Source organism: Salvelinus fontinalis, chromosome 22 (genome assembly GCF_029448725.1).
Source record: "Salvelinus fontinalis isolate EN_2023a chromosome 22, ASM2944872v1, whole genome shotgun sequence".
Classification (NCBI taxonomy): Eukaryota; Metazoa; Chordata; class Actinopteri; order Salmoniformes; family Salmonidae; genus Salvelinus; species Salvelinus fontinalis.
The window spans coordinates 17,717,400-17,737,855 of record NC_074686.1 but is presented as its reverse complement, the minus strand read 5'-3'; the positions used below and the strand labels follow the sequence as shown (position 1 = coordinate 17,737,855).

At 43.5% G+C, this 20,456-nt stretch overlaps 1 protein-coding gene across 8 annotated transcripts in view; it reads right to left on the bottom strand.

Moving 5' to 3' along the window:
* The window catches only part of LOC129819955 (A-kinase anchor protein 9-like), a 137,727-nt gene that overhangs the window by 56,051 nt on the left and 61,220 nt on the right, over window positions 1-20,456 (bottom strand). For 6 of the 8 annotated variants that reach the window (XM_055876688.1, XM_055876696.1, XM_055876690.1 and 3 more), the window contains 4 exons: window positions 19,741-19,839; window positions 18,621-18,751; window positions 12,018-12,208; window positions 2,362-2,606 (listed from right to left, as the gene is read on the bottom strand). In XM_055876688.1, coding sequence (XP_055732663.1) covers window positions 2,362-2,606; window positions 12,018-12,208; window positions 18,621-18,751; window positions 19,741-19,839 — 666 coding nt within the window. The remainder of the gene's footprint in view (window positions 1-2,361; window positions 2,607-12,017; window positions 12,209-18,620; window positions 18,752-19,740; window positions 19,840-20,456) is intronic. The other 2 variants (XM_055876689.1, XM_055876691.1) reach the window with 1 other exon arrangement.

The window sequence follows — 20,456 nt, the reverse complement described above, 5'->3', positions numbered from 1 at the left end:
GGGAAAATCAAAAGAAATCAGAGAAGACCTCAGAAAGAAAAATGTAAACCTCCACAAGTCTGATTCAACCTTGGGAGCAATTTCCAAACGCCTGAAGGTACCACGTTGATCTGTACAAACAATAGTACGCAAGTATAAACAGCATGGGACCACGCAGCCGTCATACCGCTCAGGAAGTTATGACGGCTAGAGATGAACGTACTTTGGTGCGAAAAGTGAAAATCAATCCAAGAACAACAGCAAAGGACCTTGTGAAGATGCTTGAGGAAACACGTACAAATGTATCTATATCCACAGTAAAATGAGTCCTATATCGACATAACCTGAAAGGCTGCTCAGCGAGGAAGAAGCCACTGCTCCAAAACCGCCATAAAAAAGCCAGACTACGGTTTGCAACTGCACATGGGGACAAAGATTGTACTTTTTGGTCTGATTGTACCTCTGGTCTGATGAAACAAAAATAGAACTGTTGGGCCATGGAGGGAAAAGGGGGAGGCTTGCAAACCAAAGAACACCATCCCCCAACAGTGAAGTACAGGGTTGGCAGTATAAAGTTGTGGGGGTGCTTTGCTACAGGAGGGACTGGTGCACTTCAGAAAACAGATGGCATCACGAAGGAGGAAAATGATGTGGATATATTGAAGCAACATCTTAAGACATCAGCCAGGAAGTTAAAGCTTGCCCGCAAATGGATCTTCCAAATGGACAATGATCCCAAGCATACTTCCAAAGTTGTGGCAAAATGGCTTAAGGACAACAAAGTCAAGGTATTGGAGTGGCCATCACAAAGCCCTGTCCTCAATTCTATAGAACATTTGTGGGCAGAACTGAAAAAGCGTGTGCGAGCAAGGAGGCCTACAAACCTGACTCCGTTACACCAGCTCTGTCAGGAGGAATGGGCCAAAATTCACCCAACTTATTGTGGGAAGCTTGTGGAAGGCTACCCAAAACGTTTGACCCAAGTTGAACAATTTAAAGGCAATGCTACCAAATACTAATTGAGTGTATGTAAACTTCTGACCCACTGGAAATGTGATGAAAGAAATAAAAGCTGAAATTAAAATCATTCTCTACTATTATTCTGACATTTCACATTCTTAAAATAAACAGGTGATCCTAACTGACCTAAGACAGTGATGTTTTACTTGGATTAAATGTCAGGAATTGTGGAAAAACTGAGTTTAAATATATTTGGCTAAGGTGTACGTAAACTTCCGACTTCAACTGTACATTGTGTAATTTACAGATGCTCCCAACTAGCCACAGAGGGATATTTAAATATCAGTGCATGTCCTTGAATCTCTTCTGAGCTATTTTTACATGCACAACCACTACACCATGAGTAATGCTTGAATATAGGACAAACAGAACAGAAGATGCAGTATGATGCAGAAACTGTACCACATTGTAATGATGTATAAAGTATCTCTAGGCTGGCAGAGGGCACACACACAGTGAATGTGCAGTAGTAGCCTTTAGTTTTTATTAAACCTTTATTTAACTAGGCAAGTCAGTCAAGAACAAATTCTTATTTACAATGACGGTCTACCCCGGCCAAACCCTCCCCTAACATGGACGATGCTGGGCCAATTATGTGCCACTGTATGAGACGCCCGATCACAGCCGGTTATGATACAGCCCGGGATCGAACCCAGGTCTGCAGTGACGCCTCTAGCACTGCGATGCAGTAGCCTGAGGGGTAGGAGTCATCGGAGTCCAGCTGGATTATAATAGGGAGAGGAAGAGACACAACGCTCTATGCAAATCCACATGTATCTATAGACAACCGCTGGGATTGAACCAGCCCTATTGTGTGGTGAATTAATTCTTGCTCCAGCTATCTAACAGTGAACATGATTCTGCAGTCTCATCTCTAAAGGGACTGTGAGTGAATAGACTAAAGAACCACAGGGGGTTATGATTGTGGAAAATACATAGTGTATTGTCAGTGAGTGGCCATTTACACGTTTGCCAATAACCTCATGCATGTAATTTATGTATTTGACAAAGAGCGCATGTTGCCCATGTCATTGTAACTTCTAAAAACTTTACAGCAACAAGCAACAATACGGGACTGTCAACAAGAGAATGTTTAGGTGATAAATACATTTCCAACCGTTGTATAGCACTGGTATTTCGATCACACACAGTTCCTGGAATGGTGTATTTATAGTATGTAGCCTACCGCTAGATATGGCAGAGGCTTTAGTTTGCGCCACAATGCTTTAATCAACAGCAGCCTTTTAAATGACGATCACCTTGTATAAGATAATACAAAATTATAGAACAAATTCTGTGTGGTCCACAACCTTTGTGCTGAGCACACCACGCTCTTACTAAGTGAACCTTGCTGTGACGTACCTGATTGGTCGTCTCTGTGATGGCCCCCAGCAGTTTCTCTACGGCGGCCTGGAGGCGGGAGCTAATATTCATGAGGTACTCCTCGTTCTCCAGCTGAAGCTCCGCTCCTGGCAACAGGCTGTGGCAGTCAGTCATCATCTGCTGGGACAACTCCAGACCCTCGTCCGTCTCCGTCTCACCCGACCACACGCTCACGTCACCCGCCCCAGTCTCGCTGCCTTGGCAACTCTCAGTGGTCAACACATCTGGACAGGAAAAATGGAGGGCAAAGTTAATTGTCAGGAGAATACACTTCATTGGAAAATAATATTGTTTTCATTGTCACCAATATCAACCAGTCATTCATTTAATCATTTTCATCCAAACAATTTATTTTATGGCAAAGCATTCATCAACAATTATAATCTAAGGCATGGTATCCCAGGTCTTAATCACACAAGGCTTCCGAGGAGTTTCCCATCCCTTCCTTGGTCTAGTAGTATGAGCACTGTCCTTATGTTTATTGGTCACATACAATTTAATTTGATAAATATGTGTATTTGTCACATGAAAACAACAGGTGTAGACCTTAGTGGAATGCTTACTTACAAGCCCTTAACCAACAATGCAGTTAAAAATATATATATTTCCCCCCCAAAATAAGAATAAGAGATAAAAGTAAAAAATAATTAAAGAGCAGCATTAAAATAACAATAGCGAGGCTATATACAGTCGTGGCCAAAAGTTTTGAGAATGACACAAATATTAATTTTCACAAAGTCTGCTGCCTCAGTTTGTATGATGGCAATTTGCATATACTCCAGAATGTTATGAAGAGTGATCAGATGAATTGCAACTAATTACAAAGTCCGTCTTTGCCATGCAATTGAACTGAATCCCCCAAAAACCTTTCCACTGCATTTCAGCCCTGCCACAAAAGGACCAGCTGACATGTCAGTGATTCTCTCGTTAACACAGGTGTGAGTGTTGTTAAGGACAAGGCTGGAGATCACTCTGTTATGCTGATTGAGTTCGAATAACAGACTGGAAGCTTCAAAAGGAGGTGCTTGGAATCATTGTTCTTCCGATGTCAACCATGTTTACCTGCAAGGAAACATGTGCAGTCATCATTGCTTTGCACAAAAAGGGCTATTGCTGCCAGTAAGGTTGCACCTAAATCAACCATTTATCGGATCATCAAGAACTTCAAGGAGAACGGTTCAATTGTGGTGAAGAAGGCTTCAGGGTGCCCAAGAAAGTCCAGCAAGCGCCAGGACCGTCTTCTAAAGTTGATTCAGCTGCGGGATCGGGGCACCACCAGTACAGAGCTTGCTCAGGAATGGCAGCAGATAGGTGTGAGTGCATCTGCATGCACAGTGAGGCAAAGACTTTTGGAGGATGGCCTGGTGTCAAGAAGGGCAGCAAAGAAGCCACTTCTCTCCAGGAAAAACATCAGGGACAGACTGATATTCTGCAAAAGGTACAGGGATTGTTGGGTAAAGGGGTAAAGTCATTTTCTCTGATGAATCCCCTTTCCGATTGTTTGGGGCATCCGGAAAAAAGCTTGTCCGGAGAAGACAAGGTGAGCGCTACCATCAGTCCTGTGTCATGCCAACAATAAAGCATCCTGAGACCATTCATGTGTGGGGTTCTCAGCCAAGGGAGTGGGCTCACTCACAATTTTGCCTAAGAACACAGCCATGAATAAAGAATGGTACCTACGCATCAAGAGAAAATAAACTCCTCCCAAACATCCAGGAACAGTTTGGTGACGAACAATGCATTTTCCAGCATGATGGCGCACCTTGCCATAAGGCAAAAGTAATAACTAAGTGGATCGGGGAACAAAACAATAATATTTTGGGTCCATGTCCAGGAAACACCACAGACCTTAATCCCATTGAGAACGTGTGGTAAATCCTCGAGAGGCGGGTGGACAAACAAAAACCCAGATTCTGACAAACTCCACGCATTGATTATGCAAGAATGGGCTGCCATCAGTCAGGATGTGGCCCAGAAGTTAATTGACAGCATGCCAGGGTTGATTGCAGAGGTCTTCATAAAGAAGGGTCAACACTGCAAATATTGACTCTTTGCATCAACTTCATGTAATTGTCAATAAAAGCCTTTGACACTTGTGAAATGCTTGTAATTATACTTCAGTATTCCATAGTAACATCTGACAAAAATATCTAAAGACACTGAAGCAGAAACTTTGTGGAAATTAATATGTGTCATTCTCAAAACTTTTGGCCACGACTGTACAGGGGTACCAGTACCGAGTCAATGTGCGGGGGCAGCGGTTAGTCGAGGTAATATGTACATGTAGATTGAGTTATTAAAGTGACTATGCATAGATAATAACAGAGTAGCAGCAGTGTAAAAGAGGGGGCGGAGGGGCAATGCAAATCGCCTGGGTAGCCATTTGATTAGATGTTGAGGAGTTTTATGGCTTGGGGGTAGAAGCTGTTTAGAAGCCTCTTGGACCTAGACTTGGCGCTCCGGTTCCGCTTGCCGTGTGGTAGCAGAGAGAACAGTCTATTGACTAGGATGGCTGGAGTCGTTGACAATTTTTAAGGCCTTCCTCTGACACAGCTTGGTATAGAGGTCCTGGATGGAAAGAAGCTTGGCCCCAGCGATGTACTGGGCCGTACGCACTACACTCTGTAGTGCCTTGTGGTCGGAGGCCAAGCAGTTGCCATTCCAGGCAGTGACGCAACCAGTCAGGATGCTCTTGATGGTGCAGCTGTAGAACCTTTTGAGAATCTGAGGACCCATGCCAAATCTTTTCAGTCTCCTGAGGGGGAATAGGATTTGTCGTGCCCTCTTCCCAACTGTCTTGGTGTGCTTGGACCATGTTAGTTTGTTGGTGATGTGGACACCAAGGAACTTGAAGCTCTCAACCTGCTCCACTAAAGCCCTGTCGATGAGAATGGGGGCATGATCGGTCCTCCTTTTCCTGTAGTCCACAATCATCTCCTTTATCCTGATCACGTTGAGGGAGAGGTTCTTGTCCTGGCACCACATGACCAGGTCTTTGACCTCCTCCATATTGGCTGTCTTGTCGTTGTTGGTGATCAGACCTATCACTGTTGTGCCATTGGAAAACTTAATTATGGTGTTGGAGTCGTGCCTGGTCGTGCAGTCATGAGTGAACAGGGAGCACAGGAGGGGACTGAGCACCCACCCCTGAGGGGCCCACATGTTGAGGATCAGCGTGGCGGATGTGTTGTTACCTACCCTTACCACCTGGGGGTGGCCCGTCAGGAACTCCAGGATTCAGTTGCAGAGGGAGGTGTTTAATCTCAGGGTCCTATGCTGGGTGATGAGCTTTGAGGGCACTATGGTGTTTAACGCTGAGCTGTAGTCAATGAATAGCATTCTCACACAGGTGGGAAAGGGCAGTGTGGAGTGCAATAGAGATTGCATCTGTAACGGATGTGAAATGGCTAGCTAGTTAGCGGGTACGCGCTAGTAGCATTTCAATCAGTTACGTCAATTGCTCTGAGACTTTAAGTAGGGTTGCCCCTTGCTCTGCAAGGGCCGTGGCCTTTGTGGAGCGATGGGTAACGATGCTTCGTGGGCGACTGTTGTTGATGTGTGCAGAGGGTCCCTGGTTCGCGCCCGTGTCGGGGCGAGGGTACGGTTTAAAGTTATACTGTTACACATCATCTGTTATTGATATTATTGCGGTTTAGCGAAATGCTTGTGTGCCTAGTGTTAACTCGAAATGACACAACGACACGGTTCCAGTTTAACAAAGTTTACTATACTATATGAACACACTACAAGGTAGCCATTACCCTCAAGGCTAGGTCCATCGACAACTAGACTCCCTGCGCAGGCGCACTCTTGACTGAGTGATAGCCCCGTAATAACAGAAATATAGGGATACTTAAAACATGAACTTAAGTTCTAGCTCCAACAGTTCAGTAGTATCTAACAAGTCACATAAATCTAAAGAATGGAATAAAGAAATATTAGGATGAGCAATGTCGGAGTGGCATTGACTAAAATACATTAGAAGTATGTATATACGTATGAAATGAGTAAAACAGCATGTAAACTTTATTTAAGTGACCAGTGATTCCATGTCTATGTACATGTAATTACTGGTGCAGGGTTGATCAACCGGGTGGTAGCCGGCTAGTGATGGCTATTTAACAGTCTGATGGCCTTGAGATACAAGTTGTTTTCAGTCTCTCGGTCCCAGCTTTGATGGACCTGTACTGACCTCACCTTCTGGATGAAAGTGGGGTGAACCTTCCTATAACATTGGGTGCTGTAGGTGTCCTGGAGGTCAGGCAGTGTGCCCCCGGTGATGCGTTGGGCAGCCTGCACCATCCTCTGGAGAGCCTGCGGTTGAAGGGTGGTGCAGTTGCCGTATTAGGCGGTGATACAGCCCAACAAGATGCTCTCTATTGTGTATCTGTAAATGTTTTATGAGCGTCTTAGGGGCCAAGCCGCATTTCTTCAGCCTCCTGAGGTTGAAGAAGCGCTGTTGCACTTTCTTCACCACACTGTCTTTGTGGGTGGACCATTTCAGACAGTGATGTGTACGCCGAGTTACGTGAAGCTTTTCACCTACTCCACTGCAGTTCCATCAATGTGGATGGGGGTGTGCTTCCTCTGCAAGTCCACGATCAGCTTCTTCATTTTGTTGACGTTGAGGTTATTTTCCTGGCACCACTCCGCCAGGGCACTCACCTCCTCCCTGTAGGCTATCTCGCCATTGTTGGTAATAGGCCTACAGACACTGTTGTGTCGTCTGCAAACTTGATTGAGTTGGAGGCGTGCATGGCCACGCAGTCATGGATGAACAGGGAGTACAGGAGGAGGCTGAGCACTCACCTTTGTGGGGCCCGTGTTGAGGATCAGCGAAGTGGAGGTGTAGTTTCCTCCCTTCACTACCTGGGGTGTGGCCTGTAATGAAGTCCAGGATCCAGTTGCACAGGACGAGGTTCAGACCCATGGCCTCGAGCTTGATGATGAACTTGGAGGGTACTATGGTGTTATATTCTGAGCTGTAGTCAATGAACAGCATTCTTACATAGGTATTCCTCTTGTCCAGATGGGATAAGGCAATGTGCAGTGTGATGGCGATTGCATCGTCTGTGGACCTATTGGGGCGGTAAGCAAATTGAAGTGGGTCTAGGGTGGCAGGTAAGGTGGAGGTGATATGATCGTTAACTAGCCTCTCAAAGCACTTCATGATGAAATAAGTGAGTGCTACGGGGCGATAGTCATTTAATTCAGTTACCTTCACTTTCTTGGGTACAGGAACAATTGTGGACATCTTGAAGCAAGTGGGGATAGCAGACTGGGATAAGGAGAGATTGAATATGTCCGTAAACACTCCAGCCAGCTGGTCAAATGTGTCTTCAGCATAGAATGGAGTCGTGATCTGATTTGCCGAAGGGAGGGTGGGTGTGGGCAATGTAGCCATCCCGGAAGGGAGAGTAACAATGGTCGAGAGTTTTTGAAGCGCGAGTAGTACAGGTAATGTGTTGATAGAACTCCAGTAGCGTTTTCCTTAATTTGCTTTGTTAAAATCCCCAGCTGCAATATCACATGAAAGCAGGGCGTTACAGTCTCAATCCTAGCTGACTGGTAGTCCCACCCCAGACACAACCACACAAAGAACTAAAAAGGAAAGAACAGACATTATGTTACTGAATGATCCACAATTGCCTCTTTATTCTCAGGAGGGACACAGGAGGGGACACATCTCTCTTTTCAGTGCATTGGTCCACACTTTTCTAGCAAGAGAATGCAGGAGGAGAGATGATGGATCAGTGGGCATCTTCTATCATGACTGCTAACCGAATTTGAATGCAAATACACATGCCACAGGATATGTGTGGTTGATACAAGATTATGAGATGATGGTGAAGGGGGAAGAGGAGAACCCTGAATGTCATGTACTTTGTGAAAACAAAATCTCAATAAGGAGTCAGTACTATTGTGCACATTGATTCTTTTTCAGTTCACGTCACATTCAAATAACCCGTCAACAGCTATACTTCATTGATAAAATACCAGAGCATTTGAAAAAGGTAACAAACAAAAAAAAGTTAAGCGGTTGGTTAACTAACTAGTTCTCCGAACTGTAAAATCTAACCACAATAATTAACCTTAGTTATGCACACCGCATATGTGTGTGTGTGTGTGTCTCATGTGTGTAGAGAGGGCAGGCAGATGTTTACTTTGGGGGAGATTTTCCCACACTAGAGCAGACTTTACCACTTAAAGGGATACTGCAAGATTCTGGCATTTATCCACTTACCCAGAGCCAGATGAACTTGTGAATAACATGTTCATGTCTCTGCGTGCAGTTTGAAGGAAGTTAGCAGTAGTTTGCTAACTACCTTTACAACTGTACCTGTAGACTTCCAGTCATTGCACTTAAAATGCCAGAGTCTTGCAGTATCCCCTTAAGCCTATAGACACATAAGGGAGAGGTATATTGTTAAGCTTGGCAGTGGATTGGGTCACACTTGTCATGTTTGGGGACTCCACCTTCGGGCCACATACCAAGAGATGAGTATACAGACGCTAAGGAGTGTAATGGTATAACCACTACTGTCTGATAGTTAGGGAGTAGTTGGTGGAATGGATGGACAATAAAATTAGAAGTATACTGCTGTTGTGCCCTTGAGCAAGTGCACCTGACTTCAATTGCTTAATTAAGCTATCTAGTCGTGTGATTCTATGATGTGTGAAATAAAGGTTATGAGCAAGTATTGTCGGGAGGCAATTATACATTCTGTTAATACCAGGTAGTCCGTATGGGGCAGCGACCAGGAAAAACTGAGCCCTACAATAAGAGTCTGGTTAAAAGGTATTGGCGAAGGATTGCCATGTCACCTCCAGAGTTACATTAATTCCTATGATTCATTAGTTACAGCACGTGATTCTGAAACACTGCCTACTATTGACAGAAGTGTTAGTCTGGCTGGACTGATTTTCCTCTGGTAACTGTGGGAACTTGACTTTTAATAATGTTTGGCGCTGGGATGAAATTGCCATGAATGCTATAGTCATTATGTATTGCTCTCTCAGTCTGCACACTGAAACTGATTATTGTGCACTTAGCAGCCATTGGCAGTAATTAGGAAAATATACAGATGAGATCAATTTTACAAGTTTTGGTCACCCTGACGAGGGTAGTTTGACGAAAGGCTTGGTACAATAAAGATACATTTGCATTGATATTAAATGTACACTGAAGAAAAATATAAACGCAACATGTAAAGTGTTGGTCCCATGTTTCATGAGCTGGGGGAAAAAATCCCAGAAATGTTCCATAAACACAAAAAGCTTATTTCGCTCAAATGCTGTGCACAAATTTGTTAAGATCACTATTAGTAAGCATTTATCCTTTGCCAAGATAATCCATCCACCTGACAGGTGTGGCATATCAAGAAACTGATTAAACAGCATGATCATTACACAGGTGCACCTTGTCCTGGGGACAATAAAAGGCCACTCTAAAATGTGCAGTTGTGTCACACAACACCACAGATGTCTCCAGTTGAGGGAGCGTGCAATTGGCATGCTGACTGCAGGAATGTCCACCAGAGCTGTTGACAAATAATTTAAATGTACATTTTGTCTACCATAAGCCACGCACAATGTAGTTTTAGAGAATTTTGCAGTATGTCCAACCGGCCTAACAAACACGTGTAACCACGTCAACCCAGGACCTCCATATCCATTCACCTGAGGGATCATCTGAGGAGGGTTGGAGGGGATGCAGAGGATTATTTCTGTCTGTAATAAAGCCCTTTTGTCGGGAAAAACGTATTCTGATTGGCGGCGCTTCTCATCAGCCATGTGAAATCAATAAATTAGGGCCTAATTCATTTATTTCAATTTATTTATTTCCTTATATGAACCGTAACTCTGTAAAATCTTAATAATTGTTGCATGCTGTGTTTATATTTTTGTTCATTATAGGAATTTTCCCCCTGTATCTTTAGCAGTTTGGTTGGGTACGCAGCTGACTTTCACACAAACTGTATGCAAGTTTTTAATATTGGCAAAGTTAACGCTATACACTCAGTGGGCAGTTTATTAGGTACACCCATCTAGTACCGGGTTGGAACCCTCTTTGCCCCAAGAACAGCCAGAATTATTCAGGGCATGGACATGTTGCTTAATTGGTATCAAGGGACCTAACGAGTGCAAGGAAAACATTTCCCACACCAGCAGCATGTACCATTGACACCAGGCAGGATGGGGCCATGTACTCATGCTGCTTACACCAAATCCTTACTCTGCCATCAGCATGACGCAACAGGAACTGGGATTTATCGGACCATGCAATGTTTTTCCACTCCTCAATTGTCTATTGTTGGTGATTGCATGCCCACCGGAGCAGCTTCCCTTAGTTTTTAGCTGATAGGAGTGGAACCCGGCATGGTCATCTGCTGCAATAGCCCAGCCGTGACAAGGACCAACAACAGATGCCATTCTGCACATCCCTGTTGTACTGTGACGTTATTTGCCTGTTTGTGGCCCCGCTGTTAGCTTGCACGATTCTTGCCATTCTCCTTGGACCTCTCATCAACAAGCAGGCTTCACCCACTGGACTGCCGCTGACCAGAAGTTTTTTGTTTGTCACACCACTCTCGGTAAACCCTAGACACTGTCGTGCGTGAAAAGCCCAAGAGGCTGACCATTTCTGAGATACTGGAAGCGGCACGCCTGACACATATGATCACACTACGCTCAAAGTCGCTTAGGTCACTCGTTTTGCCCATTCAACATTCAATCGAACAGGAACTGAATGCCTCGCTGCCTGTCTGCCTGCTTTATACAGCAAGCCACGGCCACGTGACTCTCTGTCTATAGGAGCTAACAATTGTCATGAACGGGGTGAGTGTACATCAACAATTCATTTAATGTGATGCATAGTTCCCATAGAAAAAGGTTCCATAAAGAAAGGCAGCAGGTAACCAGTCTGGCAGGACCTCTTTAGACTGACAATAATGGTTAGAAACTGTCAGGACTTCATTAATTAAGATATGCAACATGTGCATTTTTGGCAATAAGTATTCTGTCTCCATCTTTCTTTCCTCTCCTGTGTATATTTCTGTCACACACCCAGACCTCAATCCTTGCACCTCTTCTTCTCTCCCTTACCTCATTGTATCTTTAGGTTTTCTCTGGCTCTATTTAATGAAATCTAAATCATCTTGATGGAGTGCTATTGTGCTCTTCCAAGACTCCGATCCCCAAGGGGGCTTGAAGGGGCATCGGGTAGCCTACTGTTCAGAGCTTTGGGCCAGTAACCGAAAGGTTGCTAGATCGAATCCCAGTGCTGACAAGGTAAAAATCTGTCGTTCTGCCCCTGAACAAGGCAGTTAACCCACTGTTCCTAGGCCGTCATTGTAAATAATAATTTGTTCTTAACTGACTTCCCTGGTTAAATAAAGGTTAAATAAATAAAAAATATAATAATTGGTGTCACACGTTTGTCGCAGCCCTAGCTACTAATCATGGTCTTCAGTTAAGTGTAATCAGTTGTGTTTGTTAGAGATGTAGCTTAATTAACTGTGACACCAGTAAGGCCCGGAGGAGCAATATTGCTGACCCCATTTTACAGGTGTGTGCCTCTCACAACATGCATAGGTGGTAGTAGGGGTTGATTTGAAATTGGCTGCTCAACGAACCTTCAGCAGCCCCTGTGACAGGACTAAAGGGCTCGCCAACTGCTCTTTGCCAGGTGGGTCTCTGTGAGGAGGAGAGGGGAACCAGTAGCCCTTCCACATGGCACCCGATGGTCTCCTCAGCGGCCGCTGTGGTCTTGAGCACATCACTCAGCACCTGTCGGAGGCTCTCGTTAGCCTTACGCAGCAGATTCCTGTGGAAAGAAGAAAACAAACAAAAATATGAAATGTTGGTGGGAGCAAAGATTAGGGTCTTTCATTCACTTAAAACAAATATTTTTGTTACGGGTGAGGTTGGCAAGACGCATACCGCACAAGTGCTTTGGTTAACTACATATGTACAGTGGCAAGAAAAAGTATGTGAACCCTTTGGAAATACCTGGATTTTTGCATAAATTGGTCATAAAATTTGATCTTATCTTTATCTAGGTCACAATAGAGAGTCTGCTTAAACTAATAACACAAACAATTATACGTTTTCATGTCTTTGAGCACACCATGTAAACATTCACAATGCAGAGTGAAAAGAGTATGTGAACCCTTGGATTTAATAACCCTCCTTTGGCAGCAATAACCTCAACCAAACGTTTTCTGTAGTTGCGGATCAGACCTGTACAACGGTTTGGAGTCATTTTGGACTTGGGATGTCTGGTGTGAACTGCTCTCTTGGGGTCATGCCACAGCATCTCAATTGGGTTGAGGTCAAGACTGACTGGGTCACTCCAGAAGGCGTATTTTCTTCTGTTAAAGCCATTCTGTTGTTGATTTACTTCTGCGTTTTGGGACGTTATCCTGTTGCATCACCCAACTTCTGTAGAGCTTCAATTGGCGGACAGATAGCCTTACATTCTCCTGCAAAATGTCTTGATAAACTTCGGAATTTATTTTTACGTCAATGAGAGCAAGCAGTCCATGCCCGAGGCAGCAAAGCAGCCCCAAATCATGATGCTAACCCCACCATACTTTACAGTTGGGATGAGGTTTTGGTGCTGGTGTGCGGTGCCCTTTTTTCCCCACATAGTGTTCTGTGTTCCTTCCAAACAACTCAACTATAGTTTCATCTGTCCACAGAATATTTAGCCAGTAGCGCTGTGGAACATCCAGGTACACTTTTGCAAACTTCAGACGTGCAGCAATGTTTTTTTTAATAGCAGTGGCTTCCTCTGTGGTGTCCTCCCATGAACACCATTCTCGTTTAGAGTTTTACATATCGTAGACTCGTCAACAGAGATGTTAGCATGTTCCAGAGATTTCTGCAAGTCTTTAGCTGACACTCTAGGATTCTTCTTAACTTCATTGAGCATTCTGCGCTGTGGTCTTGCAGTCATATTTGCAAGACGGCCACTCCTAGGGAGAGTAGCAACAGTGCTAAACTTTCTCCATTTGTAGACAATTGTTCTTACCGTGGACTGATGAACATCAAGGCTTTTAGAGATACTTTTTGCAACCCTTTCCAGCTTTATGCAAGTCAACAATTCTTAATCTAGGTCTTCTGAGATCTCCTTTGTCCTGAGGCATTGTTCAAATCAGGCAATAGAATATGTGGACAGCTACAAATACCTAGGTGTCTGGCTAGACTGTAAACTCACCTTCCAGACTCACATTAAGCATCTCCAATCCAAAGTTAAATCTATAATCGGCTTCCTATCTCGCAACAAAGCCTTCTTCACTCATGCTGCCAAACATACCCTCGTAAAACTGACCATCCTACCGATCCTGGACTTTGGCGATGTCAATTACAAAATAGCCTCGAACACTCTACTCAGCAAATTGGATGCAGTCCATCACAGTGCCATCCGTTTTGTCACCAAAGCCCCATATACTACCCACCACTGCGACTTGTATGCTCTCGTTGGCTGGTCCTCGCTACAAATTCGTCACCAAACCCACTGGCTCCAAGTCATCTATAAGTCTTTGCTAGGTATAGCTCCGCCTTATCTCAGCTCACTGGTCACCATAGCAACACCCACCCGTAGCACGCTCTCCAGCAGGTATATTTCACTTGCCATCCCCAAAGCCAACACCTCCTTTGACCGCCTTTCCTTCCAGTTCTCTGCTGCCAATGACTGGAATAAATTGCAAAAATCACTGAAGTTGGAGACATATCTCCTTCACTAAATTTAAGCGTCAGCTGTCAGAGCAGCTTACCGATTGCTGCAGCTGTACACAGCCCATCTGTAAATAGCCCATCCAACCAACTACCTACCTCATCCCCATATTTGTTTTTGTTTTTCTGCTCTTTTGCACACCAGTATTTCTTCTTGCACATCCTCATCTGCACATATATCACTCGAGTGTAAATTCCTAAATTGTAAGTACTTTGGCTCTATTGGCCTATTTATTGCCTTACCTCCCTAATTCATTTGCACACACTGTATACAGATTTTTCTATTTTGTTATTGACCGTACGTTTGTTTATCCGATGTGGTAACTCTGTTTTTGTCGCACTGCTTTTGATTTATCTTGGCCAGGTCGCAGTTGTAAATGAGAAGTTGTTCTCAAATGGCCTACCTGGTTAAATAAAGGGGATTTTTAAAAATAAAAATAAATAAAAAAGCAACATTTTGGGAGTGCTTTCTCTAGGCCAAGGCAGCTCTAACCAACCATCTCCAATCTCGTCTCATTGATTGGACTCCAGGTTAGCTGACTCCTGACTCCAATTAGCTGTTGGAGAAGTCATTAGCCTCGGGGTTCACATACTTTTTCCAACCTACACTGTGAATGTTTAAATTATGTAATCAATATAGACAAGAAAAATATAATAATTTGTGTGTTATTAGTTTAAGCACACTGTCTATTGGTGTGACTTAGATGAAGATCAGATCAAATTTGATGACAAATATATGCCGAAATCACATAGTTTTTCTTGAAACATGTGGTGCTTGGTCATATTCACTGCATACATCTCTTTTTGAAGAAACTTGTGTCGAACAATAAAAATAAAGTAGCTAAAAGTAGCTAAAGCTACTTTCTGAAAGTATTCAGACCCCTTGAGTTTAACCTCATTTTGTTAAGTTACAGCCTTAATCTAAAATGTATTAAATCGTTCCCCTCAATCTACACACAATACCCCACAAGGACAAAGCAAAATCAGGTTTAGAATTTTTTGCAAATTCATAAAAAATACAAAATTTACTGAAATATCACTTACATAAGTATTCAGACCCTTGACTCAGTAATTTGTTGAAGCACCTTTGGCAGCGATTACAGCCTCGAGTCTTCTTGGGTATGACGCTACAAGCTTGGCACACCTGTATTTGGGGAGTTCCTCCCCGTCTCTGCAGATCCTCTCAAACTCTGTCAGGTTGGATGGGGAGCGTTGCTGTCCAGCTATTTTCAGGTCTCTCCAGCAATGATTCCTCGGGTTCAAGTCCGAGCTCTGGCTGGGCTACTCAAGGACATTCAGAGACTGGTCCCGAAGCCACTACTGTGTTGTCTTGGCTGTGAGCTTAGGGTCATTGTCCTGTTGGAAGGTGTACATTTGCCCCAGTCTGAGGTCCTGAGCACTCTGGAGAAGGTTTTCATCAAGGATCCCTTTGTGCTTTGCTCTGTTCCTCTTTCACTTAATCCTGACTATACCCCCAGTCCCCGCCGATGAAAAACAACCATAGCATGATGCTGCCACCACCATGCTTCACTGTAGGGATGGTGCCAGGTTTCCTCCAGAAGTGACGCTTGGCATTCAGGCCAAAGAGTCTTGGTTTCATCAGACCAGAGAATCTTGTTTCTCATGGTCTGAGAGTCCTTTGGGTGACAAGCTGGCTGTCATGTGCCTTTAAATGAGGAGTGGCGTCCGTCTGGCCACTCTACCATAAAGTCCTGATTGGTGGAGTGCTGCAGAGATGGCTGTCCTTCTGGAAGGTTATCCCATCACCACAGAGAAACTCAAGAGCTCTGTTAGAATGACCATCAGGTTTTTGGTAAGCACCTTGATTGCTCAGTTTTGACGGCAGCCAGCTCTAGGAAGAGTCTTGGTGGTTCCAAACCTCTTCCATTTAAGAATGATGGAGGCCACTGTGCTCTTGGAGACCTTCAATGCTGCAGACATTTTTTTGGTACCCTTCCCCAGATCTGTGCCTTGACACAATCCTGTCTCAAAGCTCTATGGGCAATTCCTTCAACCTCATGGCTTGGTTTTTGTGCTGACATGCACTGTGGGACCTTATATAGAAAGTTGTGTGCCTTTCCAAATCTTGTCCAATCAATTTAATTTACCAAAGGTGGACTCCAATCAAGGTGTAGAATTTTTATTTTATTTATTTCACCTTTATTTAACCAGGTAGGCAAGTTTAGAACAAGTTCTCATTTGCAACTGCGACCTGGCCGAGATAAAGCATAGCAGTTCGACACATACAACAACAGTTACACATGGAATAAACAAACATACAGTCAATATTACAGTAGGGAAAAAAAGGAAACCAAAAAGTCTATATACAGTGAGTGCAAATTAGGTAGGATACGGGAGTTAAGGAAATAAATAGGCCATGGTAGTGAAGTAATTACAATATAGCAATTAAACACTGGAATGGGGGATGTGCAGAAGATGAATGTGCAAGTAGAGATACTGGGGTGAAAAGGAGCAAGATAAATAAATAAATACAGTATGGGGATGAGGAAGTTGGATGGGCTGTTTACAGATTGGCTATGTACAGGTGCAGTGATCTGTGAGCTGCTCTGACAGCTGGTGCTTAAAGCTAGTAATTTTTGCAGTTCATTCCAGTCATTGGCAGCAGAGAACTGGAAGGAAAGTCAGCCAAAGGAGGAATTGGCTTTGGGGATGACAAGTGAGATATACCTGCTGGAGAGCGTGCTACGGGTGGGTACTGCTATGGTGACCAGTGAGCTGAGATAAGGCGGGGCTTGACCTAGCAGAGTCTTGTGGATGACCTGGAGCCAGTGGGTTTAGCGACGAGAGTGAAGCGAGGGCCAGCCAACGGGAGCGTACTGGTCGCGATGGTGGGTAGTATATGGGGCTTTGGTGACAAAACAGATGGCACTGTGATAGACTGTATCCAATTTGTTGAGGGGAGTGTTGGAGGCTATTTTGTAAATGACATTGCCGAAGTCGAGGATCAGTAGGATGGTCAGTTTTACGAGGGTATGTTTGGCAGCATGAGTGAAGGATGCTTTGTTGCGAAATAGTCAGTTGATTCTAGATTTAATTTTGGATTGAAGATGCTTAATGTGAGTTTGGAAGGAGAGTTTACAGTCTAGCCAGACACCTAGGTATTTGTAGTTATCCACATACCCCCAAGCCATAAGACTCCTGAACAGGTAACCAAATGGTTACCCGGACTATTTGCATTTTGTGCCCCCCCAACCCCTCTTTTACGCTGCTGCTACTCTCTATTTATCGTATATGCATTGTCACTTTAACTATACATTCATGTACATACTACCTAAATTGGCCCAACCAACCAGTGCTCCCGCACATTGGCTAACCGGGCAATCTGCATTGTGTCCCACCACCCGCCAACACCTCTTTTTACGCTTCTGCTACTCTCTGTTCATCATATATGTATAGTCACTTTAACCATATCTACATGTACATACTACCTCAATAAGCCTGACTAACTGGTGTCTGTATATAGCCTTGCTACTCTTTTTTTCAAATGTCTTTTTACTGTTTTATTTCTTTACTTACCTACACACACACACACACACACACCTTTTTTTCCCGCACCATTGGATAGAGCCTGTAAGTAAGCATTTCACTATAAGGTCTACACCTGTTGTATTCGGCGCACGTGACAGAATATCAAATCAAATTAAAGTTTATTGAAGTCAGAGCCGTCCAGAGTAGTGATGCTGGACAGGTGGGCAGGTGCGGGCAGTGATCGGTTGAAGAGCATGCATTTAGTTTTACTTGCATTTAAGAGCAGTTGGAGGCCACGGAAGGAGAGTTGTATGGCATTAAAGCTCGTCTGGAGGTTAGTTAACACAGTGTCCAACGAAGGGCCAGAAGTATATAGAATGGTGTCGTCTGCATAGATGTGGATCAGAGAATCACCAGCAGCAAGAGCGACATCATTTGATGTATACAGAGAAGAGTGTCAGCCCGAGAATTGAACCCTGTGGCACCCCCATAGAGACTGCCAGAGGTCCGGACAACAGGCCCTCCGATTTGACACACTGAACTCTATCAGAGAAGTAGTTGGTAACCAGGCGAGACAATCATTTGGAGGACGATCAATGGAAACAGGATGCATCTGAGCTCAATTTCGAGTCTCGTAACAAAGGGTCTGAATACTTAAGTAAATAATGTGTGTGGTTCTTCTTTTTAATACATTTGGGGGGAAAAATTAAAAAACTGTTTTTGCTTTGTCATTATGGGGTATTGTGTGTAGATTGCTGAGGATTAAAAAAATGTTTAATCCTTTTTAGAATAATGTTGTAACGTAACAAAATATGGACAAAGTCAAGGGGTCTGAATACTTTCCAAAGGCACTGAATGTGGGTATAAAAAAATTAAACAATTCTCTGGTCAAAAATATACAATAAATGTGCAGAGGTAAAATCATGACACGTGCACAAGAGTTAATTATGTTCTCTACAATATAAATGAAACTGAAAGTATAGAACATTTCTATCATTCTCTAGTCATACCTCTCAGTAGTGATGACTTGATGATCTGGACAAGAAGAGTCATCCTCTCTATCTTGTGACGAGATATTTCCACCCATGGCCCTCTTCCTCCTGACCTCTTCATCTTCCTCACCTTCCTCTTCTCCCCTCTTCTTCAGTGGATGGACCGGCAGGAGGGAGAAGAACGACAACAGCCCTGTCATTATCACCCGTTAACAGACAAGCACAGACTTTCACACTGTGTTGACGATTCCTGGAAACATGAGATGGCGACGGCCAGGCAAGCTGAAGGCATGACCATTATAAGGAAAGTGGATTCAAATCAGACGAAAGTCGCAGCGCGCACTAGTACACACACACACACACACACACACACACACACACACACACACACACACACACACACACACACACACACACACACACAAATCCATGGAAGCTAGGGAAACACTAGTATCTTTGTGCTGTTATGGCAACAGGTGCACCAGAGTCAAGGGCTGATGCAGGAAGTAGAGTGGCTCCCTCTCATGGTGAGGGAACAGAAATGCTGCTCATTCCGATAGAACGCTAATCAAGAGATGTTCATGTTCATTCCTAAATGACCACATTGTGTGTACCATTGAAGGCTGTTGGGGTTTCTCCAACAATCTCTTTACCTTTGAGCTTCAATCTTTATATTTCGTCATTTGGTTGAGATTTAACAGTTTGACATTTAAATTAGAAACGAAAAGAGTAGGTACTTTTCATGTCATAATAAGTTAGGATATTATACAAAGAGCACATAGTGCCAACTGAACGTCAGTAAACGCAGTCAATAGATTAATAGGATTTAATGTACTGAGGGTATAACATATTAATAACTAAACACATCAAGGTGCCTTCGGGGGCTGGTTGCAAAAAAATAGCCCGAAGACATTTCAAATCACACTACTGAAAGTGAGTCTCCATTAATCACACTGAATATCATTTAGGGATTCTGAACACAACTCCGAAGACATTCCAACTCGCACTACTGATAGTAAGTCTCCATCAAACACTGAAAAACTGCATCATCACTATGGACTCAGAGCAACTCTGATGTCATTTAGGCTGAGGTGGAAAGTAGTAGAGGTGCAACTGAACTTTAAAATAAAAACATTACCTTTTCTTTCTGTGAGACTCTGCTTTTCACTTGCGCTTTTGCTCTTTCCTTCTTTCTACTTGCTTTTCTCTCACTCTCTCCCTCAGAGGAATATCCCATCTGCAATAAAAAAGCAAGTAGCCTTAATTTATTCAATGACCAAAATGATCGCATTCACAATGACATAAAATGGCAGTTTGATGCTTCGACTCAAAATGTTAGAACATTTGTGATGCAGTGGTGTGAACACTATGTGGTAGCTGAGCAAACACCTATCGCCTGTGCACGTTTGTCAAGTTGGTGGTGCATGTCTCTAAACATGCAACCTCTTCCACACACACACAAAGGGGGAAAAGTAGCCTAAATGCATGCAAACTCCAGCTATGAACAACCCTGACAACCAAAAAACACAATCCGGCAATTGCAGTTACATTTGAAGTCTGAGGTTACATACACTTAAGTTGGAGCCATTAAAAATCATTTTTCAACCACTCCACAAATGTCTTGTTAACAAACTATAGTTTTGGCAAGTCGGATAGGACATTTACTTTGTGCATGACACAAGTAATTTTTTCCAACAACTGTTTACAGATTATTTCACTTATAATTTACTGTATCACAATTCCAGTGGGTCAGAAGTTTACATACACTTAGTTGACTGTGCCTTTAAACAGCTTGGAAAATTCCAGAAAAGTATGTCATGGCTATAGAAGCTTCTGTTAGGCTAATTGACATCA